This window comes from Pristis pectinata, chromosome 27, assembly GCF_009764475.1.
Source record: "Pristis pectinata isolate sPriPec2 chromosome 27, sPriPec2.1.pri, whole genome shotgun sequence".
Taxonomy (NCBI): domain Eukaryota; kingdom Metazoa; phylum Chordata; class Chondrichthyes; order Rhinopristiformes; family Pristidae; genus Pristis; species Pristis pectinata.
The window spans coordinates 16,235,673-16,263,327 of NC_067431.1; the positions used below are offsets into that span (position 1 = coordinate 16,235,673).

At 41.9% G+C, this 27,655-nt stretch overlaps 2 protein-coding genes across 2 annotated transcripts; one reads left to right on the forward strand and one right to left on the reverse strand.

Annotated features, from left to right (window-relative positions):
- Positions 1–480: 480 nt before the first annotated feature.
- si:dkeyp-69c1.9 (uncharacterized) lies at positions 481–6,916 on the forward strand. Its single transcript, XM_052040130.1, has 4 exons — positions 481–539; positions 2,998–3,133; positions 4,820–4,935; positions 6,543–6,916. The coding sequence occupies exons 1-4, from the start codon at positions 487–489 to the stop codon at positions 6,646–6,648; spliced, it is 411 nt and encodes a 136-aa protein (XP_051896090.1). The 5' UTR covers positions 481–486; the 3' UTR covers positions 6,649–6,916.
- Positions 6,917–7,115: 199 nt separating this feature from the next.
- Positions 7,116–25,774, reverse strand: bud13 (BUD13 homolog). The gene is made up of 11 exons (XM_052040076.1): positions 25,548–25,774; positions 20,969–21,065; positions 20,481–20,565; positions 19,140–19,194; positions 17,000–17,634; positions 15,535–15,815; positions 11,341–11,455; positions 9,518–9,656; positions 8,817–9,001; positions 8,594–8,675; positions 7,116–7,997 (listed from the first exon to the last, which is right to left on the reverse strand). Exons 1-11 carry the CDS (start codon positions 25,670–25,672, stop codon positions 7,904–7,906), a joined length of 1,893 nt encoding a protein of 630 aa, XP_051896036.1. The 5' UTR covers positions 25,673–25,774; the 3' UTR covers positions 7,116–7,903.
- Between the last annotated feature and the right edge of the window lie 1,881 nt (positions 25,775–27,655).

Here is a 27,655-nt window from a genome sequence, read left to right on the forward strand (position 1 = left end):
TACTTAACCTTTATCACAATCACCTATGGCTTTAACAAGGGCTGTTTTGAATCTCTGGCAGTTCTGGGAAACAATTGGGGTGATTAAAGGATGTGCATGATATGGGTTAGATCAGTTAAGTCTAGGGAGTGATACAGTACAAAGCTTCCTCTATACTGTCCTATCAAGCATTCACAGGGTGAGTACAACACGGGTCTGATAAAGAGTACTGGAAAAATTTGTGGGTCAGAGAGACAGAGGATAATAATTGTTTGCAGTTTTTCAGGAGTTTGAAAAGTTATGATAAATTGGATGAAATTGTTCATAATATGTTACTTTGTCACTAAAGGTGTTCATGATTTGAATACCACTTACCAAGTCATGTTTCAGCCTTTACCATTTGAGAAGCAGCACACAGGAGCCAAGAAGCGACCAAAAGCCAAGCCTGCTCCCATGGACATGCTCAGCAGCTATCGCAAAGATTTCCCTGAATACCACCAACCAAAGATGAACTCGATAATACCAGCACAGGATAACCTGCGAGTTAACCGCCATCTGCCGTAAGAGCACTGCATTGATGCACATTAATACCACATTGCCTGGAGGCAGTAGTTGCATCTTGGAGACACAAGGGACTGCAGATGCTGGAATCTGGAGCAACACACAAAATGCTGGAGGAATGCAGTGGGTCAGGCAGCATCTATTGAGAGAAATGGACAGTCAACATTTCTGACCCGAAACGTCAACTTTACGCAGCATCTATGGAGGTAACCGTCCATTTACCTCCATAGATGCTGCCTGACCCATTGAGTCCCTCCAGTGCTTTGTATAGTTGCATCTTGTTTGTTGCTGAGGAATGTGACAAATTTTAGGACCTCATTTTCACTTTCTCGATAGTTCTTGATTGAATTTAACTTCACATCTCTACTTCCTTCATTTAACCATTGCCTCTACCACCTCACTCACCAGAAAGATTGTACTGGGGAAGAAATATCAATTCAGGTTCTTGTCAAATGGTGAAAGGAACGCAGATGCTGAGTGGAAATCTGAAATAAAAAGTGCTGGAAACACTCAGCAGGTCAGGCAGCATCTGTGGAAAGAGAAACAGAGGTAATGTTTCAGGCTGAAGACCCTTCGTCAGAAATGGGAAAGAAAAAACTAAGTTATTTTTGCTCTCTCCCAGTTTTGATGAAAGGAATTCGACTTGAATCATTAACTGATTCTCACTTCACAGATGCCGCCTGACTTGCTGAGTGTTTTCCAGCTCTTCCTGTTTTATTTTCTTGCCAAGCGGTGTTGTGCAAGGACAGATACCTTAATGATACTCACCATTCAGACATACATGAAAAGATTCCGGTGGTCTCAAAGCAACACATTAAAACCCATTGCCAGGAACATTCATAGCGATGATTCTAAAGAGTTGCATGGTGTTCGATTGACAGTGCCTGGCCTGGACTTTAAAATAGAATTGAACTGCACTAGCCTGTGACATGTAGTATTCATATCAGAGTATTTCAGCTAAGTCACATTCTTGAGTTTTAGTTATCTTTTTCACACAGCAAGGAATTCAGGGCCAGTCTTAGGTTTCAATCTCCCCCAGTAGTGTTGACTCTCCCTGGGGTACAAAGTAAAGGATGCTGGACACCTTCCCATATTTCATCCAGTGGCCTTTTCCCACATACTAGATTAATGCATCTACATAGGTGCACTGGAGAAAATCACAACTGACGTACAGTCCAATCCTCGGGAGTATGGTGCCCAGGAATATAACAAGCATAAAGAGGAACCCTAGATAATTTTTGCTTCTCATATTGACAGGAGTCTTGAAACTATTTATAGAAACACCTAACTGGATTAGCCTCTGCTAATGCAGCTTGAATACAGGACCAAGCCAATATAGAGTCATATAGCACAGAAACAGGCCCTTTGGTCCAACTGGTCCATGCCAACCAAGATTCCCATCTAAGCTAGTCCCATTTGCTCCATATCTCTCTAAATCTTTCCTATCCATGTACCTGTCCAAGGACCTTTTAAATGTTGTTAATGTACCTGCCTCAACCACTTCCTCTGGCAGCTCATTTCATGTACTGACTACTCTCTGGGTGAAAAGATTGCCCCTCAGGTTCCTATTAAATCTCTCCCCTCTCACCTTAAACCTTTGCCCTCTAGTTCTTGATTCCCCAGCGCTGAGAAAAAGAACATGTTTACCAAATCACCACAGCAACTCATCATTTGCTGCATTAATACTTACAGTTTCAAGAGCCATACATATAGATTATTATGGGTTTTTACATTTGAGTGAATGCAGCTCAGGTAGCTGGGACCATGAGTGATGAATTTTACAAGTGTTTAATAAGTTAATTTTATTAAGGTGGGAATGATAAAAATTCAAATTCTGTGGTGTTGGAGCAGCTTTGACCAATGAAAGCTTAGCTTGGGTATGATGTAGTATTAATGGGAAAGGTGGTGCCTTGGGAACCAGGATGAGGGCATCTGTATGACCCTGGAGATTATTGCAAGAGGTGGGTATGGAAAGTGTGTATTCTTGGAGACCATGGTGAAAGATTAGATGGGAAGTATATGAACCTATGGATTGGTGTATGGTATGGATAGTGGGTGACATTGGGGACCAGTGTGTTGGGTTGGATGCATATATTCTTTGGGTAGAGGTGGACTGTTCCTTTCGGTATTCCTGACATCAGGACATGTGGGAAATGGAAGGATATTTAAACATTTTTGCCAATGTCTGATGGTTTACCCTGATCTTTTGAGTTTTACTTGAGACAGATTTTCCTGAAATTGGTGGTAGATTTTTGTTTACCATCTCCTCTGAAGAGTTATGAACATGGATCACAAGATTTCACTGTCATTGTGAGTGTGGTATGGCCCTTTACCACTCTGAAAACCATCCTGGAACATTTTTCAAAGTTAAAGTTGTCATTTAAATGAAATTTCCGTTGCACGTAGGTAACAATGTCTTAAAATCCTTAACTCCAATGCATCTTCCCTATCCTACAGTGCGGACTTCAACACAATTCAGAGGAATTCATACATTGGCTGGGACACCACTCGTTATCCCCGCCCTGACCCCATTAAATATAAAGATGAGCTGGCCGTAGCAGATGGACTCATTGAAAGTGACACAGTGACAAAGGTAATTCCTCTCAGTTTATTAGCTCAGTAGGTTCGAGGATGTGAAGTTCTCTCAATCCAGGAGCCACTAGGCAGTTATTTGGAATGGGAATCTTAGCACACAGCTTCATTTTCCTTCTAACTATGCAACCTAACAAAAGTTTGTCTTCAAGAGTCTGTAAACAGTCAGGAAATAGGATAAATGTAGGTAGTTCCTGTTGAGGAGCTGTAACCTGCAATACTTTCAAAGGGTAGAAATATTCCCTATATTTCCCACTTAAGCAATGCAGTAATCTCCTGCAGGCAAAACTGGCTGAAAAGGTAGTAGTGGGGCTACACTGTTGAAGTCATGCAGCATGGAAACAGGCCTTCAACCCACTAAGTCCACACTAATCTTACAAATTCCATGTTATTCTACCTGTATTCCCATCAACTCTCCCATATTCTACCACTTACCTATGCACTAGGGGCAATTAACTGCACATCAACCAACCTGCATATCTTTGGAATGTGGAAGGAAACCTGAGCACCCAGACAAAAAGAATGGCTTTCCCAGGTGGTTAGCAATGGAGCACATTGGTGCTGGATAGTTATGTATAGATCAAAACAGCAAGGATGATGTCTTGCCTTTCCCTCCCTCTCCACCTGCCAAAACCCTAATGGAAGACTGGTGCTTTTCTTCATATCTTTGAAATTACCCAGAAACATTTATCAACATTTACCATGTCAGAGCAGTCCCTAAGTGTGCCTGATGTGCAAACTGTAGACCACCTCCACTTATTAATTCAAATTAGAAATCTTGGAATAAAAGCATATTATTTGTCCTATCTCACTTCTAAAGCCCCTATTCAACCTCCACAATATGGATTTAATTTTCCTTTCTACCTCCACCTTCTCAGTTTTATTCTAGTGTATCCCAATATTACCCAAAAATCTATTTTTATATTCCCAATAAGTAACTAAATCCCTTGTGTAACAGAGGTCTCTTGCCCCTCTCGAGGTCATCTGTGGAGGAGCTATTGTGTCCACTTGACACTTGATTATCTCATTGTCGACTGCGCTCCAATTCTTCAATCAGTTATCTATTCAGTGAATCTTTAACAGTTCGTCAGTGGTAATGAAAGTCTGCTTCCTCTCCCCATTTTGGAGGAGCTAGTTTTTGCCTGTTAGAGTTATTCTTCTGTACTTTATCTCCTCAGCTTGAGTATAAAATGAAAAGTTTAACTAGACAGCAAGGACTCACCCGTCCCGCAACGAAGCAGACTATTGGTGGCAAATTTGATCCAAAAACAGCGTATAAGATTTCCTTCAAAGAATGGGAGCCTAAGACCAGGATACGTCATGGCGACTCTTATGACAGAGCCTACAAACCGCCTCCAGTAAGCAGCCACAAGTTAGATATAGAGTGAAGTTCCCTCTGCGCTATTCCAACAACCATCCCCAGTGCACATATAACAGAGGTTAGATACGAGATAAAGCTTCCCCTGATCATTTGGACTTTTTCCAGATGATATCTCACTACGATTACATTTCCCAAATCAGGCATTCTTCAGCCTTGAGTGAGATAAATGACTTGTTGCAGTGTTGCACTCTGTGCTCCTGTACTCAACTTCTGAATCATAAAACATGAGGGGTTTGAATGAACACATGTTCCCCTGCTCTAACATTCTCCACTGGTGCTGTAACTTTACTGTTGTTTGTATAACAGGGAAGGATTGAAAGTACATCAGTCACTGGACGAGATTTCACTCCAAAAAATGTCTGCAAGCCAACATATTCAGCTCTCCAGCAAAAGAACACAGCTGTCCACCGTGAAGCCTCCAGGTAACACCAGCACTTCAGCATTGATACCTTGAATGCTTATCCATTCTCGCCATAGTTTAATCAAAGTTGCAAAAGCTTATCTTCTCCAGTAAAAGCCTCCATATTTCCAAACAGCTATATATGGCAATACATTTTTGTGGGGTGGGTGTGAACAGAGCTGTAGGAACAACAGTTGACTGTGGTACTCTCACCCGACTCAGAAGAATGTAGTTCAAGTCCAACTACAAAGACTGGTCACCATAATTCAAGCTTCTGCTGGAGTCCAGAACTTGACATGCTGTACTAACCAAGGTATTGTCTTTCAAATGGGGCATTTAACCAACACTCTGCTTTCCCCCTCAGATGAATATAAAAGATGTCATTTTAAAGAGCAGAAGTATTATCGCTGATGACTTGATCAACATTGGATAAAAAAAATTGCTCATTATCTCACTGCTGTATGTGGGACCTTGCTTTGTTAAAAAAAAGGTTACTGTGATTTCTATATTAGAACAACGATTACACTTCAGGACTACTTAAAGTACTTCACAGACAAAGTATGATGGGATAAATTGAGGATAAACCACACGTGAAGGAGAAAAGAATTCCCACTAAAACACATATTTGAACACTTTTAGATGTCCCTTCTCTGAAATTGCATTGAGGTCCTTTAGGATCATTTGGTAGCACATTCACCCTACACTGTGCGTCAGATTAATTAAGGCCCTATTCAGCTGACGCAGCTGGACACTGTAGATCATATGGCACTCACTGAAGACTGGGGAATTCTCCTGTTGTCCTGGCCACCTATTATTCTAACTAAAAATAAGTTTTCTTGGTTATTGTTTTCTGTTTATGGAATTTCAACACAGCTACTGTGTTTGGCTACAGAACAGCTGCTATACATCACTACTGTGAAGGGCCTGGAAATGTTGCTGGAATGGAATAAGCAGTGCAGAAGAATGCAATAAATAATAGTTGAAAGGAGATCAGTATGAAACAAATTCTAGATAAGTCATTAAGGCTGTTAATAAAGTATACAGGATCATGTGCTTTACCTAGAGGGAGAAAGTACAAAAGCAAGGAAATTATGCTAAACATTTGTAAAACATGAGTTAAGTAACAGCTGCTTCCCAAGTCTGGACAGCAGGGTTTAGCCAAGGAGCATCAGGGCATGAGGGAGCTCAGATGCATGGGGAGCTGAAAGAAGCTGTGATTTTCATCCTAAGATTAAAAGATTAATCTAAGATACATCCTAATATTAATGTTGTTGAAGACTTTTTAAATCTAGTTTTTCCTTATTTATTCCTATGTCAAAAAAGAAAGATCTATAACCAGAGGGCAATGTTAATTTAGTACTATTTTTTGTACAAATCGAGCTATTATAATTTGGATCGTACTGGCTGAAAGGGTGCTGGAGGCAGATTCAGCAACAACTTTCAAAGGGAATTTGCAGGGTTATGGAAAAATGCAGCGGAGGGAGACTAATTGAATAGGTTTCTCCAACGCTCCAATTTATGTATATTGGGCTGAATGGTTTTCTATGGTCCACAGTTCTATTCTGTATCTACTTCTGCTTTCTTAAAATGTCTATGAATCTTGAATGGTCACCTCTCTCACTTTTTCAGTTCAACACCCTTCCCCATGTGCAAGCTGCAAGCCTACCTGATTCACCAGCATCTCAAGAACATGAAAATTTCCAACAGACGTGTACCTGTCACATGCACACAATAAGAGCACAGCCAGAGCTGGTGAACCATAGTCATGGCACAGCAACACCAAGCAACATAGCAACTTCATCCCATCAAAGTCTATAGAACTTGAGCATGAACCATCTGCCTTGGGTCATCATCGCCGGATAATCATCCCAAATAGCAGCGTGGAAGCAATCTCACCATTCAGTCTTCACATCAATTGAAAAAAGTGGTTCCACTATCTTGAGGCAACTGGGTCTGGGCAATAAGTGTTGGCCTTGCCAGTGAGACAGTGAAAGCGACATCCATCCAAGGATGGTGGATACCATATATTCAAGACTTTCGTGAGAACGTCTCTAGGACAGATCAGCAATTATACCTCTTGCTTTAATATTGGCGAATCAATGTAGGTGTTTTTGGGATTTTTCTTGCACAGATTTGCTCCATCACTCCACATGGACGAGCTTTTTGTTGTTAATTATTGAAACCAGTAAGCATGTTTTTTTTCAAAAAAATAAAAAATGTTGCTCTTTTAATATATCAAACCACTGAACCTGAAAATGACTCAACAATTGAACACCAGTTATAAGAAGTGTATCATTACTGACCTGAACTTGCTGCAATGATTACAGAATTAAAAACAGCAATGTTGCTAATATTTAATTAACCCTTAGCATCGTATAGGTCAGTATTCTCTTGCTAGATGGCATTTTAGATAGCCTGTGTTATTTTTATGAGAAACATTTTCTTTAAGCAGATCACATCAATGATATGATCAAAATGCAAGTTGCTTATTTAAAGCTGGGTTATGATAGGTGTCCTGATGTCTTTAACTTGAAGTTGCAAGTTCCCTGAATAGGGAAGAAAATAGGTGAAAGAGTTTGCCCCATGTCCAGAATTTTTGGCTAAGCATTGTTCAAAATTATGAATTTAGATAAATTCAAATACATATCCAAATTTGGCACTAATGCCACTTGAGAACTGAAGGGAATAACAAGGAAATTTACCTGTTGGATTCGCAGATCAGGCTGTCAAGAAGTCAATAAAATGAAAATTCACAAGAAAAACAGCCTGTATATTAAACCGATCTATAATTACATAGTATAAACTTTGTATTCAAAAGGACAAAATATTAACAGAATTAAAAAAAACTCATTTCTCGAGTTCCCTGAAACCCAAACCACCTTATGCAGAGCATACATGAGGAAACGTCTTTCAGTGAAGTCTTTTCTCACGGAGTACTATGGTGCCAGTGTAACAGTCTCCGTGTGTAGAGAGCTATTGTGTCTAGTGGTTTACATATCCTCCACACTCCATTTGTATGCTATCTCTTGCACTGCTTTCTTGTCTGCCAGTCTGGCATACCGCTTCTTTTCAAACCCATTTGACCTGCAAAATAAAAATGATAGTGTTTTGAGGTTGAAGCAACTTCAAATATATTATCTGGGCAACTATATGGCACATTTTTGTGAAATTCATTCTCATCCATGCAAAGGAAGCTATCAACAGAGAATGGAATGAATTACATTTAAGAGACAAAATGCCCAAGTCAAGCAAGGGTTAGATCCAGTGTACAGCTCCACCTATTGTCCCATCAACACTGATTAGATATAGATTATGCTCCTTCTACACTCACCTACCCAACACTGTCTGGTCAGGTACAGCAAGGGGCTGGATAGGGCATAAAGTACCCACTAAACTGTCCTTTAAATATAGTTCAGGTAAAACTCAGTGTGGACATCTTAACATCCTGAAGTTACATATTAATGGTTGAAATAGTGGCATTTTTCTTGAGCTGGATTTCTCAGGAAATAAGACTGAATGACTTCTGTTTCTGATTAACTGCAAACATTAAAATACATAGCAATTTCTCTTATCGTTTTCTGAATATCATGAGGTGTAGACTTTTGCACATTGTTTAAAATTCCATTAATGATTAAAACTAAAGCACAAGAAATTCTATTAAAGTAGAAACTGTACATAACCTGTCCACTCCATCCCAGCGATACCCAGGGTACAGGTTAAACCTGTTGGGAGGTGGTGCGGGGCCATTATACCGTGGCTTCTCTAAAAGAGGAAAAAAACATGTTCAGTCTTTATCCATGGAGTCAGAAACCTCATCCATTCACAGTGCCATAGATTACAACCATGTTTAAAATCCCTCCAGTACTGGAACTTCTTAAGTTCATCACATTGCTTAAAACTCACCATTTTTATTCTTGGCCTCCTTTTCCTTTCTCTTCCTGATTAGCCCAGCCATTGGGTCACCATCCCGTTCTCTTTCACGTAGGAGGCGGTCCAGGTCTTCATCATCAATATGTCGGGCAAGTGGTTTTTGCATCTCGTGAAGAGCATCCTCTATGTTCTGTCTCTGCTGCTCTTTCTGAGCCACCCTGAAACAAGTCACATCAAGAATGAGTAGGGCTGGAACTAGCACGGAGACTGAGGAAAGGGAAAGCAGGATGTGAGGGAGAGTGCAGGGGGTGAAAGAGGTGAGTGTAAGAGATGGGGCTGGGGGCAGGGAGACCATTGACAGAGGGGGAAAACCAATACATACAGATGCAAATAGAATTGAGGACAGGGCTTAAATTTGTGATTTGGAGATGGAAGGAGAATGGTGAGAAGGGGAAAGTGTGTGATTAGGAAGGAAAGGAAATGAGGTAAATTACAGCATGAAAAAGGGAAGAAATGAGATTGGGAAATGTGGCATGGAATTGGAAAGCAGATTGGTAGAGAGGGAAAATGGACCACAGCACAAGTAAGAGATATGTCAATCCATAATCATAAGGAACTGGAATAGACTAACTACAGCTGCTGTGGAACCCTGAACCTGGTACAACACTACTCAGCATTACCAGAGCCTGTCTTACCCCATATAATGAAGATTTATTAAGGTTCTGTGCACTCACCCTTTGCCCCACTGGGCATATTTTTCAAGTTTTGCTGCTTTCTCCTCTTCCTTCTTCTTCTGTTCAAGCCGTTCCTGATCCAAGTCCCTCTTTTTCCCTAATTTATCTCGGAACACAGTGATGGCATTTCTAGAGTCATCTTTAAAATAGGAGAATAAAAAATGTCAGCATCATTTCATTGGGAATTTTTAAAACACCTGATCTAGACTACCAGCCACAGATCTCGCTGAGTTGTTGCAAAGGAATTTCAGATTATCCATTACAACAGAGGCAGGATTACGGAGTAGCACATGGCTGGGATGACATGCAGATGGGTTCTTGAGTTAGTACAGGGTGTTAGTTGGGTAAGAGCAAGCTATCCACTGCCCCCCACCAAGCTGGGAAATATCACAAAGCATACCGTCTAGAAGCAGAGAAACAATGCTGCCTGACCTGCTGAGTTCCTCCAGCATTTTGTGTGTGTTGCTGATGGAGAGAATCTATTCACTTTACCGTACAGCAATAGCTGAAGTCGGAAAGAGAGCACAGATTTGGAGCTAAACAAGGGCAAGATGGTTGTCCATCAACATTTCGAACAACACATGACACACTTGCTCTGATTATCTCAAGAATAATTTCTGAAAAAAAAAACTGAGACTCTTTTCCAAATCTTTCTTTTTTTTAAAAAAGAATCCCAGAAGTACAGTAATCCTTCGTCTTCTTCATTCAAAAAAACACCATTTCACTGAGAGGTGAACGGGTGATTGGCACTGAGGTTTATCCACAACTGACTATAATTGTTTATCCAGTTTTGTTTTTAAATATATAAAAATGTCCTCTACCTCACACTATAGAAAAGCATTCCTTGCTCCAAAAATATTCTGAAGAAATTTCTCCTAGCCTCCCTTTTCACTCTCCTAATGAGTTTTAAACAGATAACAACCAGTCGTGGATTGCCACTTGGAAGGCAAATGTTTCCCTTCAGAATCCATCATAATGTTAATGTTATGATCCTTCATTAAATTGCTACACTTTTTTCCTGCTACTGAGGGAATGCTACAAATCTCAGTTTATCACCATATAATTGGTATTATTCAAGTGAATTGATGCTCTCTGTGACTTCAAATGAGGTAGACCAGAAGATTTACAGTGACAATGTTTTATACAAATTTATCACATTTTTGCACTCAATGATTCCATCTTTAATTTATTTTTTTTAAAAATTAAACAGTGCATTCACACCTGAGAGTTCTAGAGTAAAATATAGAATAAAAGCACAAAAGAATTAGAGAGTAAGAGAGTTTAAAGAAAGTGAAAGAGGGAATGTAGAGAGAAAGGGTGAAAGAGAGAAATAAGTAATAGAGTAAGAGCAGGAAAACAGACAAAATTAGACTCAGCATTGATGCTGGAGTTGTTTTACGCCCAATCTTCAATATTATTAAAACATCACATTTGTTAACGTTAGCAAAGCAGGTGATTTTTTTGGGTCAGGGCACAAATGCACTCCCGTATTATTGAACCAATAGGTCAGGAAGCCCCACACTCTTTCCCCAGACTACATTGAATAAGCTGTTGCAGCATTAGAGAAGCTCAGTTTTCCTGGGCTACAGCGGCCAAGGGCTATGACCTTGATGCTATATACTTAATAAAATGTTCAGCTACTTAAACAATGGATTAAGTGAAGGATCAGGCTCCATGTCGATCCCTTCACAGTTGCTGATACCCTGTTCATGTTTATGACAGGGATATAGAGACGTATAGAATCAGCATGTTCAGGGAAAAAAGTTCTGAAAGAATTGTGTAACACTGCAACTGCTGGGAGTTCCCTCAAGCTGCATCGATACCTGCTAGGTGCTCGGCTGCTCGCTCCCTTTTCCTCCGGTCCTCTTTCTCTTTCCTTAATGTATCTGTCGATACCAGACCAGCCTGACCCCCAGATAGCATCTCATTCCCTCGTGACTGAAACACAAGATTTTGTAAGTCCATCTGTTTTTGTGTTAGTATCTTAAAGACAGTAAGATTAAGAACCCCCAGTGCCCACATTCCAACAGATTGATGGTGTTTTAAAAAAGAATTATTCCTCTTTCCACCCTCCACCATTTAGTTCTCTGCTGTAAGTGGTTTGTTTGCGATATTAGCATGTGATTTTTAGAGGAACATGAAATTCTCATTAATGAAATTATGAAAAGCTATGTTTACCATGGCAATATCATAAACTACTGGGATTTCATCTTAAATTCTTTTCGAGTTTTGAGCCTATCCCCTAAAAATTCTGGTCTTCTTTTTCCTTAATGTATCTGTCTAGTCTATGCGGGTGTTTATGTTCCATTCAAGCCTCTTCCTATTCAACACACAACTCCATTATTATGTCTTCCATTCCTCTTAAGTGATTATCCAGCCTCCCATTAAATAATTTATGGTGTCTGTCTCAATCACTCCTTGTGGTTGTGAAACTCTCAGGGTAAAGAAGTTTCTTCTTAATTTTCAATTTATTAGTAATGGGTGTTGAACTAATATTGTTCTCCACATCTATCCTATAAATCACAGATGCCGAAAATATGGCCCATGGCAACAATTGGAACGCACCCCATGAAGACCCATGACATCATCCAGTCCACGGCAGAGATTGTGGACAACATGGACTAGGGAGAAGTTTGCTGTGATGAAGTGTTAGAGAGATCTTAACTGTTGTAGTGGTTGGAGAAGTGGGGGGGTTCTGAGAGAGGATGGCTGGAGATGGGATGGGGGAGGAATGAGAATGGTTGAAAGGAAGGTGCCTATGTGGAATGAGATGGGCGGTGAAGCATTTGATGGGAAGGGTAGAGTTGGTGGTCAGGCAAGTAACTGGGGGGAGATGTAGGAAACTATCAGTAACAATGTAAAATTAAAGGAGGGACCTATTTGGAGGAAGATTAATGATATGGACTCATTGGTAGCAGGCAAGGTAGGGTGAAGATCTTTAGCTAATGTTGAAGTAGGCCTCAGCCTTCTTATTCGGATATGCTTCAATGTTCTTGTGGGCTGCCTAGACATAGTACAGTTTTGCAGAACCGATGTCAAACAAGCATATGACAACACTGTGCCCAGTGCCTCCATGCACTCATATCACACGAGGTACCTGTAACGATACAAGCCCGTGGACTTCTGCTGACCTGAAAATGGCCAAAAGTTGAGCGCACTTGTTATAAACTCTTCCATAATAAGAAAGATTTCTTAAGTTCAAACCTGTCTTCACTTTCCGAGGAAAAATAAGCATAGTCAGTTTTCCTGAAACTACACAGCATCCAACCTTTAATCCATACATTAAGTGAGACCTAAATATAGGGGGATTGTAAAAAAAAAATGCAGATGATTTAAAATTGGTTGTGCAGTTGATGGTGAGGAGGGAAGCTTTAGACTGCAGAAAGATCTGGAGGGTTTGGTCAGTTAACTGGAAAAGTAGCAAAAAAAGTTAATCCAGAGAACTGACAGGCAATGTATTTGGGGAGGTGCAACAAGGGAAAATACAATAAATGGGAGGATTTTTGAGCATCATGGAGAGAAAAAAAAAGGATCTTAGGGTATGCATCCACAGACCTTCAAAGGTAGTAGGGCAAGTCAATAAAAGTGGTTAAAAATGTATAAGATCATTTTCTTTGTTAATTAAGGCATACAGTAGAATACAAGAGCACGGTGGTTATGCTGAAACTGTTTACATTGCTCTACAGACATCAGCCAGAGTACTATATATAGCTCTGGTCACCAGATGGCAAGAAAGAAGTGATTACACAAAAGGAGGTGCAGCGTAGATATTGAGAATGTTGTCAGTACTGGAAAATTGTAGCAAGAAGAAAGATTGAGTCAGCTTGGGTTGTTTTCTTTGAAACAGGAAGCTGAGGAGAGACATAATATTGAGGTGTGTAAGATTATGAGGCCCCTAGACAGGGAAAATATGAGGTACCAATTTCTCTTAGCAGACAGATCTTAAAAAATGGATTTAAAGTAACTGGTAGAATGATTAGAGGGCAGATGAGGGAGTAAACCTTTCACCCAGAAGTTGGAAGGGATCTGGAACTCATTGCCTATATGTGTGGTTGGAGCAGAAAGCCTAATTTAAATACTTTTTAAATGTGACATGTACTTGAATAGCTATGGTCCATAGAGGTATGGAGCTAAAGCTGGAAGGTGGGATTAGGGTTGGTATCTCTTTGACTGTCACGAAAGGCCAAATGATGGTCTGAGACGCAGGTACATAGTTAGTATCAAGGGGGTGGAGACAACCCACATTCAGCCTATAGCAGTAATTTCCAGATAACTCTAGTTGATGATACCAAAATATTTTGATGTTCTGACCAATTAGTAATGGAACAAAATTAAGAACTGCCCTTTCCACATCATGATCTTTTAACAGAACAAACCAGTGAGTGAGTAGCAGAAACAGAAGTACATAGGATTGAGCTAGCAGACCCATAACACTTAGGGATGACATGTCTCTGCATGATGATATCCAGCACCCAGTAGCTGCAGTGAACTGTACTTAAGAACACAAGAAACAGGAGCAGGAGCAGACCCTACTCCTACTCAGGCCTGGTCCTCCATTCAATATAATCATGGCTGATCTGATCTTGGCTTCAAACTTCACTTTCCTGTCCCCTATAAAACAAAAATATGTTGATTATGGTCTTAAATATGGTCAATGATTCGGCCACCACAGCTTTATGTGGATAGAGAATTCCAAACATTTACAACCCTGAGAGAAGAAATTCCTTCTCATCTCTCTGAAATGGAAGACTCCTTATTCCAAATCTATGTTTTCTAGTTCTAGAGAAATATCCTCTCAGCATTTACCCTTTCAAATCTCTTCAAGAATTTGTCTTAATAAGGTTCTCTCTCATTCTTCTAACTACCAATAACTATTGGCCCAATCTGCTCAATCTTTCCTTGTCAAGCAACTCCACCTCAGGAATCAACATAGTGAACCTTCTTTGAACTGCCTCTAATGCATGTATGTTGATCCTTAAGGAGACCAAAACTCCCTACAAAACTGTGCCTTTAGGAGAGAAAATTGAAGGGGAAAAATATTCAAAAAGTTTCACTGCCAGACCTTGGCACCTAGATTCCTGAGTAGACCAGATCAACTTAGATCAAAAACAGGTAAATGGAAACTATGGTCAGTAGACCCAATATAGAGAATACCATTTACAAGAGGTGAGTGGGAAAGGGGATTATTTGATGAAAGCTTCCTACCTTGGCCTGTTTTGCTATCTATATTCCTGCTTCAATTAGCTTCACATGGCAACATCAACGTGACCTACAAGGAAATGCTTTGGAAGGGAAAGAAAGCTAGTTCAATTCTGCCTCCCTCCAAACCAGTTATCCACTAATTCTTCTTTATATGGCATATTTAATCATCCCAAAGTACCCCACAACAGCAAACAAAATTGGAAGAATGTCACACGGGAATGTCAACATAGACCAAACATGCAGCTTCTAAATTGAACAGTAATTCAGATAATTGTGAGATGTTGTATTTTGGAAAGTCAACTCCAGGCAGGGCCCTGGGGAGTGTTGTAGAACAGAGGGACCTTGGAGTACAAGTACATGATTCACTGAAAGTGGAGTCACAGGTAGACAGAGTGGTGAAGAAGACTTTTGACACACTGGCCTTGATAAGTCAGGGCATTGAGTATAAAAGTTGGGAGGTCATGGTGCGGTTGTACAGGACTCTAGCGAGGCTGCACTTGGGAGTAGTGTGTTCAGTTTTGGTCACACTGCTATTGGAAAGATGTTGTTAAACCGGAAAAAACTGCAGAAAAGATTTACAAGGACATTGGGAGGACTTGACTGAGTTACAGGGAGAGGTTGGACAGGCTAGGACTTTATTCCTTGCAGTATAGGAGACAGAGGTGATCTTAGAGATGTATAAAATCACGAGGGGCATAGATAGGGTGAATGCACTCAGTCTTTTTCCCATATTCTAATATTCCAAGCCTACCTATGAAGCCTCAGTTCTCCAAGATATTAGTAAATCACACCAGAGGATTACCACCTGACCCTACCTTTCTGCTGGGACTTGAGTCTCGACTGACAACTTGTCCCCTCGAGGAAGCTTGCTTATGGGTAGGTTGTCTCTGCTGAGTGGGTGACAGATCCGAGTTTCCTGAGTCGGGCCTGTTGTCTGAGGTTCGAATCCCCAGCTTCTTCCTCCGTGGTGGCGACAGGTCTGAGTCAGAAGAACGCTGACCTCCCTTTCGAGGGGGTGAAAGGTCCGAATCAGAATCATGTCGCCTCCGTGGAGATCCTCTCGCTCTTCTGTCCTTGTGTCTCACTGGGGACAAGGCTAGGTAAGAAAGATTTCCACAGTGGAAAAAAAAATCAGTAATTATAAAACTGAAATTCTGCAAAAGCAGGCACAAACTAACAACATTTGGACCTCAACGTGGAGCCTCAACCACACACAAGAGGGGGCAGGTTGTTAGTCAACTATCATTATAACTTTACTCGCATTATACTTAGCCTTCTTATACTTACTTGTTGGAACTGTGCAGAGAGCACTTTATTCTGCATCTAACCTGGCATTGCTTGAGATGACAGCAATAAAAATGGAAAATGAGTTGCAGCATTCCCAATTCAATTCCCCATCTCCTGTTTCCTCTGCGTATTACACTTTAGAAAGGACGTCCAGGCCTCAGATAGAGCGCAGACATGATTTAATGGCACAAATTGTGAGAGATACGAGGTGTGTGGAGAGAATGGAATAACTAATGTTTTTCTGCTTAGTCCAAAGAAAGTTAAGGGAACATTTGTTCAAAATTGTGACCACTTTCAGACAGTAAAAATAGAAAAGCTGACTCCAGTGGCAAAAAAGAGATGGGAGATTATTTTTATGGAGCTAGTTGCTAGAACTAAGACTGCATTACCTGAAAAGATAATAGAACACTTTTTAAAAAAAAAGTTTTTTCAAACTTTATTTACAGCATGGTAACAGGCCCTTCTGGCCCAACGAGCCTGTGCTGCCCATGTAACCCATGTTAACCTATCCATATGTCTATGGAATGTGGGAGGAAACCGGAACAGCCAAAGGAAACCCACGCAGACACGGGGAAAACACAAGGGAGTAAAAACTTGCAAATCTGATAAATTAAGAATTGATAAATTTGCAAAGCTCGAGGAAAGAGCAGGGAAGGAGGGCTAATTGAATAGATTTTTCAAAGATGCAGCAGCACAGTCCTGATGGGTAAAGCATCCTTTGTGTTCCATGACTATGAATTAACATTCAATCTTCATAAACAACTTTTGTAAGGATAGAAAACTATGAGGGCCTTGACTGGGCTACCAGGATACCCTGTGCACCAGTTCACTTCCTTGCTGCAGCTGCTTGGACTTCCAGGGAACCACTAGGTCTTTTTCAGCATGGAAACAGGCCAAAGTCAGAACAATTTTCTACATTTCTGGACAATGAAGGATCTGAGGAATCATGTTGTTTTCGACAAGGAGGTGAAAAGTTAGAGGAATTATACCTACTCTTTCCATGTGACAAGGCTGTAGATCTGACTGATTTTTCTGAGCCTTCCATTTTCTTCTTTCGAGGCAGTGGAAGGTCAGGAGAATCGTGACGTCCCTTCCTAGGAGGTGAAAGGTCAGGAGAATCGTGACGTGCCCTCCGAGGCAGTGAAAGGTCGGGAGAATCATGGCGTGCCCTCCTAGGAGGTGAAAGGTCGGGAGAATCATGGCGTGCCCTCCTAAGAGGTGAAAGGTCGGGAGAATCGTGACGTGCCCTCCGAGGCAGTGAAAGGTCGGGAGAATCATGGCGTGCCCTCCTAGGAGGTGAAAGGTCGGGAGAATCATGGCGTGCCCTCCTAGGAGGTGAAAGGTCGGGAGAATCATGGCGTGCCCTCCTAGGAGGTGAAAGGTCGGGAGAATCATGGCGTGTCCTCCTTGGAGGTGAAAGGTTGGGAGAATCGTGGCGTCCTCTCCGAGGCGGTGAAAGGTCGGGGGAATCACGGCGCCTGTCCCGAACAGGTGAATCATCTGGAGAATCATGGCGTTGCCTTCTGATAGCTGAACGGTCAGGTGAAACTGTCCCCACATTTTTCTTAGTAAGTTGAGAACCATAATCCATCCCTTTACCTGGTACAGAATCAAAACTTGATAATGAACTGAAAAAAAGCAAAGCACACATTCATGCATTGAAAATACAGCTTCTTGGTTTAATAACAAGACATCAGTACTTTTACTTAACTATTTTAATTATCTACACATCATTTTCCATTAGAGCCTGGCAGTAAAGCAAGTGACAAGACGTGAAGGCAGTGACTACATCCACTGCTCAGCAGGTGGTAGGTTTGTCTCTGCTCCACCACTGGAAGTCCTGCTTTCAATCATCTGAGGTCCAAGCAAAAATTCTCTCTTCAACCGTTTCAGCTCTCTCTTCCTTAAAAGTATTTTTAAAGCCTACCTCTTTTACTAAGGATTTAGTCACCTACCCTAATCATTTCTTTCCTGATAATGGCGTCAATGTTTTCCAATAAAGCTTCTGTGAAGCACCTTGGGTTGTGTGGTGTTGTAAAAAAAAATGCAAGTTGGCATGTTTATAGAACCATAAACAATATGTTAACCAACCTGTTATAAATGGGCCCAAAGAAGGGCAGCAAATGAAAAACAGAGTGATATGCTCACTTGGAGAGTCGACAAATCACTACTAATTGAGTTACATTGGGCCTACAGCAAAGAAATAGGTCATCAAAACTGATATTTGTGTGTCATGTCTTCTCCCGCCATCCTATTATTACAGCACATTCTTCTGTTTATTTCTCTCAGGTGTGCATATTGAGTTCCCCCTGAAAAGAATCTACCCTATTTATGTCATATGGACTATGTCTTTTTGAATTCCTTTGAATATTCCTTTAGGCAGACACGGTAGTGTAGCGGTTAGTGTAACACTATTACAGCGCCAGCAACCCGGGTTCAATTCCCACCGCTGTTTGTAAGGAGTTTGTACGTTCTCCGTGTGTCTGTGTGGGTTTCCTCCCGGTGTTCCAGTTTTCTCCCACATTCCAAAGATGTACGGGTTAGGAAGTTGTGGGCATGCTATATTGGCATCGGAAGCATGGTAACACTTGCGGGCTGCCCCCAGAACACTCTACGCAAAAGATGGATTTCACTGTGTGTTTCGATGTACATGTGACTAATAAAGAAATCTTATCTTAACTGTTCTCTGCGAAAGCTCCCTGAACCCACTGCAGGATAATCACACTCAACCAATCCTGAGTTACCCCCTCCCTACAACCCCCAAACACATCCTATACACATGTACCAGTAAGCATCTCAGTGGGAATATGCATTAGTGGGAACCAGCCTGGACCCACCACTGGAAAAGACTGAAGCCATCCCAGAACAAACACCCTGAAGCCTCTGCTGGGGATCAGGATAAATATCCCAAATGTGACTAATAAAGATATCTTATCTTATATAACCACTCATCTACTAGTTCATGACCATTAGTCATGGATTTCCTTTTCCAGAGATTTTCCTTATGTCTATGATATCAGATGCCTTAAAAACCAGAGGTTTCCTCAAAGGAAGCGTTGCAAGTGATAATTAGATACATCAGTGATATTCTACAGCCTCTTCACCAAAGCACTGTCTGTCAATTCAAACTTACCTGCCAGTCTGTGCTTGTAAAAATTGGTCTGAGCCCTGGGAGTCTGTATTTTCATCTAAAAGAAAACACAAAAGTGTAAGTGGCCTTTTACACCAGGAGTCCACCTTGTGCTTCCTTAACAACTCTTTGGAATCATATATCAGTAAAAGTTTAATTAAAGGTGTCTTTTTTTGTAAATTCTCTTGAGCCGGGGTGTAAGAAAATGACCAGAATCCACCTGGCAATTTAAACAAATGTGACACTGGTCCTACATTCAGATTCACCTAAATATGAAGATCTAGTGGAGTCCTCGAACAAAATAGGCAGCGCAGTGGTGCTCCAGCTCCATAGACCCAGGTTTGATCCTGACCTCCAGTGCTGTCTGTGTGGAGTTTACACATTCTCCCTATGATTGCGTGGGATGCCCCCGGGTGCTCTGATTTACTCTCACATCCCAAGGACGTACCAGTTGGTACATTAATTTGCCATTGTAAACTGCCCTGGTGTAGGTGGGTGGTAGAATTGGGGGTGGGTAGTTAATGGGAATAGGTCCCAGGGAGAACTAGTGGGAGAATGGGATCATTCTGTCAGCTGGCATAGATTTGATAGGCCAAAAAGCCGCCTCCTATGTCGTAAGGAAATATGGAATATGGTGCTTCTGGGTGTAGAGCCGCCTTATAGCACATTACAGACACAGAACAAAGATTACTAGCTGCAGTTCCCAGACCATGCTGTGCTAGTTGATCATAGTACCGGTAACGTAATTCATGTTGCATTACAGCCCGTCCTTAGCAAGAGCCAGTGCCTGGTGACTTTTGATACTGTCTATCCATCTGTCTGGTATAACAAATGGTATGTCAGAAGAGGAACTGGAGGATGATTATCAGCACCATTCAGATAGGGGAAACTGGACACTGAGACAGACAACGATTCTGTCACCGGCCAATAGAATGGCCAAAGGGAATGGAAGGTCATGTTGCAGATTAGTGACATTAAGCTCAAATCCCATCAAGTCAGCTTAAAAAAGGAAGTGACTAAGTAGTAACAGATCATTGTAAAAACCCAACTAGTTCATGAATGTCTTTCAGGACAAGAGAGCTGCCACTGAACCAGGTCTGTTGCTGATCTTGTTCCCACAATAACATGATTGACTCTAAATGATTCTTTGTAGTCCAGAAAGCAATTCAGTTCAAGATGGTCCATTAATACTTGGGTAACCAGGATTGGGCAACAGATGCTGGCCATGGCAGCGACATCTACATTTTGAAAATTTAAAAAGGTCACTACTGCTTTCGACAGGATTTCAAATGAAACTGATGTACAATCATTTTAAAAAGTTTGCATCATGATTTTACTACATACCTCCTAAAATTTTCCACTTATTGCTCAATCGGAATTCTTCCATTTGTTGAATAACTACAGGTCTCTCGTCGATGAATTCTGCAACCTGAAAAAACAGGCTTGAGATAAACATGAAGATAAACATAAACTTGATATAACATCAACTTTCATTCATACAGTGCCTTTAATGTAATAAAATGTCCCACAACACTTCACAGGAACATCACCAATAAGTCTTTGGACAGACATTTGGAAGAGTGGGTACTTTAGAGGGATATATTTTGGAATTGGTCAAATGGATGCAATATATTTTTCAATCCTATACTACTGGCACCATTCAGTTGGTAACCATCTTGTGGACTACTGTTAAAATGCTAATTAAAAACATTGAACAGATTTTAGCAGTAGTCTTTAGCAGTGGAGTCATACACCTGCCACGTTATGAAGTATCAAGTAAGCCCCATTGCAGAAAGTGAATTTAGGAATAAAGTTAACTGCCTACTACGTACCACAGGAGCTTCATCATCCTCACCAGACTCCACCTCCAATGCCTTCTCCTTCTTCGCAAGGCTTTTCCAAGTTACATCATCGTCCACAATCCGCATTCTGTATTATGACAACAAGGAGAGATTTTCAACTTTTTGTGAGCTAAGATCAGAAAAAAATAGTACAAGTGCTTAGCAAAAGCAATGTTTAAATGGCAAAATAAAAATAGAAAGCTGTGAGCACCACAACTATAAAGCAGCTCCATGGAGTACAAAGCAAGGGAATCATGCTAACCATTTGTAAATCACTGGTCTGGATAGACACTACACTTTAATAAGGACATGATGACCTTGGAAAGGGCAAGGAGGAGAGAGTACAGTATCAAAGATGAAGATCTTTAGTTAGGTGGAGAGACTCAGGTAGTCAGGGCTGCTTTCCTTAAAGTAAAGGTGACATTGAGGAGGTATTAAAGTCATGGGGGATTTTAATAACTTCCCCTTGGTTATTCTGTTTCCTATTCCAGAAAGACAAATAAACAGAAGAGACAAATTTAGGTAAATGGGAAAAGATACAAAGGAAAATATGTTTTATTTTATAAAAACAGTGTATCAATATGTCCTATAACACATTGCCTGAAAGGGCAGTGGACACAGATTCAATTACAATGTGGGATTTGAATTAATGCTCAGGCACTATTTATTCCTAGCTGAAAGTAAGCAGTACCTTCTGGAAGATATGCATTTAATATGTGAGTGACAACAGAGCCAAAAATTGACCAAAATTCCACTCCCAGTGTAGTATGAGAAGTAAACAACTTTAAAAAGAAAGCATGCAGCAAGTTGAAGCTGACGGGAGGAAAAGTTTTTTTGGTTCACAAACAAAATTTGCTCAAGGACACATTTTATGTTATTTGTTTTCTCCATGGTTTGACTACAATTGAACAAATATTTTCAAGGTGTTGATAAACCCAGAGGTCTTCCCTATGAAGAGCAACTCTTCAGTGGAAAATAATAACACAGGACTAATTGTCTAATAGGTTAGAGTGCATGACCCTATAAAGAATAAATTGGACGTAGAACGGACAATTACAAGATAAGATATCTTTATTAGTCACACGTACAAGGAAACACACAGTGAAATGCATCTTTTGCGTAGAGTGTTCTGGGGGCAGCCTGCAAGTGTCGCCACGCTTCTGGCGCCAACATAGCATGCCCACAACTTCCTAACCTTTACGTCTTTGGAATGTGGGAGGAAACCGGAGCACCCGGAGGAAACCCATGCAGACACGGGCAGAACGTCGATCAGTTATGATCAGCATGATTCTTTTATATTACAAAAAGGGGGTGACCAGGAGCAAACCTAGGCAGTTAACAAAGAAACTACAGACAGGTGTAATCAACTTGTAAATGAGATGGCTGTGATGCAAATGAGATGATCAATCACTTCTTTGTGGACTGTGTGCTTGTCAAGAAAACGACTTTTCCAGAAGCTGCTGTCCTCCCCAGCAGCTGTATAGCAGAGAACTCAGGGATGCATACTGATGCAAATAACAACTACTGCTGGAAAATAATAAACTCAGTGAAAGACACACATCGGTCTTCCAGTGCAAGTAGACGTCCGCAAGTGAGTGCTGCTGAATGGAATGTTCCAGGCTGCAGGAATACATGGTGAGGGACACAGAGAAGCTCGATGCAGCCAATGCAAAGTCTTGGTGGGGATGGACTACGGTCTAAGGTCCTGCCACCACTGGACACTGAGGGGCTGAGTCCTGTGTATTTGCCTCTCAAACACTTCATGGGTATATTGTTCAGAGGCCACATGTGTGGCATTGGTGCTTTGTAAATGGAATGTATTGGTCTGATGGCACAATGAATGTAACAAAAAAGACAATGATTGTACTGTATTTCCTGCATATATTTTGTGAAAAGCATTTATTTCTGAAATTAAAGAACTGAACATGAGAACCCAGAGGCGAATTGTGGCCCTTTAAGAGTTACAACTCATGGCATAGGGGTTATGGTTCATAGAACATTACAGCACAGTACAGGCCCTTCGGCCCACAACGTTGTGCTGACATTTTATCCTGCTCTAAGATCTATCTAACCCTTCCTTCTCACATAGCCCTCCATTTTTCTATCATTCATGTACCTATCTAAGAGTCTCTTAAAAATCCCTAATGCATCTGCCTCCACCATCTCTGCCGGCAGTGTGCTCCACGCACCCACCACTCTGTGTAAAAAGCTTACCTCTGACATCCCTCCTATACCTTCTGCCAATCACCTTATAATTATGCCCACTCATGTTAGCCAATTTTGCCCTGGGAAAAAAGTCTCTGACTGCCCACTCGATCTTTGCCTCTTATCATCTTGTACACTCCAATCAAGTCACCTCTCATCCTCCTTTGCTCCAAAGAGAAAAGCCCTAGCTTGCTCAACCTATCCTCATAAGACATGCTCTCCAATCCAAGCAGCATCCTGGTAAATTTCTTCTGCATCCTCTCTAAAGCTTCCACATCCTTTCTATAATGAGGCGACCAGAACTGAACACAATACTCCAAGTGTGGTCTAACCTCGCGGCTCTTGAACTCAATATCTCGACTAATGAAGGCCAACACACCATACGCCTTCTTAACAACCCAATCAACCTCTGCGGCAACCTTGAGGGATCTATGGATGTGGACCCCCAGATCCCTCTGTTCCTCCACACTGCTAAGAGTCCTGCCATTAACCTTGCATTCTGCCTTCAAATTTGATCCTCCAAAGTGTATCACTTCACACTTTTCTGGGTTGAACTCCACCTGCCACTTTTCAGCCCAGCTCTGCATCCTATCAATGTCCTTTTGTAGCCTACAGCAACCTTCTACACTATTCACAACACCAACAGTTTTGGTGTCATCTGCAAACTTACTAACCCACCCTTCCACATCCTCATCCAAGTCATTTATAAAAATCACAAAGAGCAGGGGTCCCAGAACAGACCTCTGCAGAACACTACTGGTCACTGACCTCCAGGCAAAATATGCTCCATCTACAAGCACCCTGTCTTCTATGGGTGAGCCAATTTTGAATCCACACTGCCAAGTTTCCCTGGATCCCATGCCTCCTGACTTTCTGAATGAGCCTATGAGAAACCTTATCAAACGCCTTACTAAAAGCCATGTACACCACATCCACTGCTCTACCTTCATCAATGTGCTTTGTCACATTCTCAAAGAATTCAATCAGGCTCCTGAGGCACGACCTGCGCCTCACACATCCATGCTGATTGTCCCTAATCAGCCTATGCTTCTCCAAATGCCCATAAATCCTGTCTCTAAGAATCTTCTCCAGTAATTTGCCCACCATTGAAGTAAGACTCACTGGTCTGTAATTCCCAGGGTTATCTCTACTCCCTTTCTTGAACAAAGGAACATTTGCCACTCTCCAATCATCTGGCACTATTCCTGTGGCCAGTGAAGATGCAAAGGTCATCACCAAAGGCACAGCAATCTCTTCCAATGCTTCCCGTAATAACCTTGGATATATCCCGTCTGGCCCCGATTACCTATCTATCCTAATGTTTTTCAAAAGTTCCAGCACATCCTCTTTCCTCACCTTGACATGCCCTAGCGTATCAGCCTGTTGTACACCATCCTCACAAACGTCAAGGTCTCTCTCACTGGTGAATACTGAAGCAAAGTATTCTATAAGGACCTCCCCTACCTCTTCCGACTCCTCTTTTATCCCTGATCGATCCTACCCTCACTCTAGTCATCCTCCTATTCTTCACATACGTGTAGAATGCCTTGGGGTTTTCCTTAATCCTACTCGTCAAGGCCTTCTCATGCTCTCTTCTAGCTCTCCTAAGTCTATTCTTAAGCTCCCTCCTGGCTACCTTGTAACTCTCCAGAGCCCTGTCTGATCCTTGTTTTCTAAACCTTAGGCAAGCTTCTTTCTTCCTCTTGACAAGATATTCTACATCTCTCATCAACCATGGTTCCTTCACTCTACCATCCTTACCCTACCTCAGTGGGATGAACCTATCCAGAACCCCATGCAAGTACTCCCTAAACAACCTCCACATTTCTACTGTGCACTTCCCCAAGAACATCTGTCCCAATTTACACTCCCAAGTTCCTGCCTAATGGCATCATAATTCCCCCTCCCCCAATTAAATACTTTCCCATATCGTCTGCTCCTATCCCTCTCCAGGGCTATGGTAAAGGTCAAAGATTTAAAAGCTGAGATACATGAGGCTGCAGACGCTGGAATGTGGAGCAACAAACAATCTGCTGGAGGAACTCAGCGGGTCGAGCAGCATCTGTGGAGGGGAATGGACAGTCGACCCGAAACGTCCACCGTCCATTTCCTTCCAATAGATGCTGCCTGACCCGCTAAGTTCCTCCAGCGTTTTGAAGAGTTAAGCGCTAACAGCGCTACGCCCCCACCACACCACACCACACCCCACCCCCGGCCCGGCGCTGCCTCCCCCCACCCCCCGGCCCGGCGCTGGGCCCGACCACAGGCCGCTCCTGACACCAGGGCGGACGGGCTCACGACCAACCGGACACGGCCCCCGGCCTAGGCAGCTCGCAGAGGCCGGGTCCCGGCGCTGACTCCTTACCCCCCGCCTTTGATCTTGACTTTTCTCTTTCTCCGCCCGGCTGGAAGGTCCCGGTCCCGCCCCTTCCCGGAGTCCGAGCCGCTCAGGTACCGCTTCAGATACTCCTCCTTACTGAGGCCCGCCATCGCAACCCCTCCCAACACCGCGCCGTCACCTCAGCAACAGTGGCGTCGTGACGTACTGCCGATGCGTTCCAGGGGAAGGACAGAGCGCCCCCTCGGTCGGGGAGGACCCGCCGCCGTCACCATGGAGAAGGCGGCGCCCTCGGGCGGGAGGAACTCGGCCCTCTGCAGCTGGAGTTGTGATGGTTCCGGAGTTCCCAGGATTTAGTTTGATGCTTTAGGCCCTGCTGAAAGCAACGCAAAAGAAAAATCATATGGACGTGGAACATTTTCATTGAATTGTTTTAATCCTTTAACTACAAATAATTTGGAGATGGAGATAGAAGGCTGGATGTAACATGCTCAAAACCTCCAGACCAGGTAAGTTCCAATGAAGGTTCTCAGACCCGAAGCATTGACTCCTTTTACCCTTCCATATGTTCTGCTTGATCTGCTGAGTCTTTCCAGCATGTCCAAATTCTTACTTTTTTTGTGAATTTAAGTTCCAGTTCGTTTTGCAAATTTAATTTGTAAAATTAAGTCCAGTTTTGTAAATGTAAGTTAATCTGTTCATGTTTGTCCTGTACTGTGCTGCTGCAGCAAGATGCTCATTTTCACAGCATTTATACCCTGGGTATTTATGCCCGTGACAATAAACTTGAGAATTAGTAATTCTCCAATTTAGGGCGGGTTTGGGATGCTATATATTTATAATTCATTTTAACGTAAGAGAGAAAAAAAACACTGGACTCAAATGGGTACAATCCATAAACCAGGAAAGTACAAATTCAAGAAATGATTGGAAGTACAGACGATGGATTTCAAGATTTTAAATATATAGACAGAAGTAGATGAGACTAGATAAATTATGGCACGCCTAGAGAGGCAGTAGCTGTTGGATGGAACATGTACGAAAAGACTCTTAGAATGAAATTAAGTAATTTGATTTTTACAAACTAATCAAATTACTTGTTTGTACATCACATGGATATTTTTCACTGCATAATGTCGCAAGTGGATAAGACCAAGAACAAGTTAACAGGCCAAAACTTTTCAACTATAGTGTTATAGAGTCATAAAGCAATACAGCACGGATACAGGCCTTTTGGCCCAATGTGTCCGTGCCAACCACTGTGCCTACCCAGCTAGTCCCAGTTTCCTGCATTCAGCCCATATCCCTCTAAGCCCCACCCTCCATGTACTTATCCAAGTGCTTCTGAAGTGATACTACTGCCTCAATCAATTCCTCTGGCAGCTCGTTTCATATACTCATGACCCTCTGAGTGAAAAAGTTGTCCCTTGGGTCCCTTTTAAATCTTTTCCCTTTCACCCTAAACCTATGCCCCCAAGGTCTGGACTCCCCTTCCCTGGGGAATAGACTGTTACTATCCACCTAACCTATGCCTCTCATAATTTTAAACATTTCTATAAGGTTGTCCCTCATTCTCCAACATTCCAAGGAATAAAGACCTAGCCTGGCCAATCTCTCCCTATAACTCAGGCCTTCTGGTCCTGTCAACATCCTTGTAAATCTTTTCTGCACTTATTCTAGTTTAACCACATCTTTCCTATAACAGGGTAACCAAAACTGTACACAGTACTCAAAGTATGGCCTCCCCAATGACTTGTACACCTGTAGCATAATGTTCCCACTCCTATACTCAATGCCCTGACTGATGAAGGCCAGATAATAAATGTCTTTTTCCACCACCCTTTCTACCTGTGACACCGCTTTCGATGAACTATGCACTTGTACTCCGAGGTCCCTCTGTTCCATTACACTCCCTGGTATTCCGAGATATCAGAAGAATTTTTGTAAATTTGTTGCTTGACACACTCTACTCCTCAACCATGAGGTCAATACTGGAACAATCCAATGTAGAAAGCATGCTTTAGATGGTATAAGACTGAAGAAGAGCAATTTGGACTCTTAACATAAGGCTGTTCTCAAGAACATGTAGACTTCAGGTCACTTGCCACAAATCAGTCATGCCCGAAGGAGGTGAA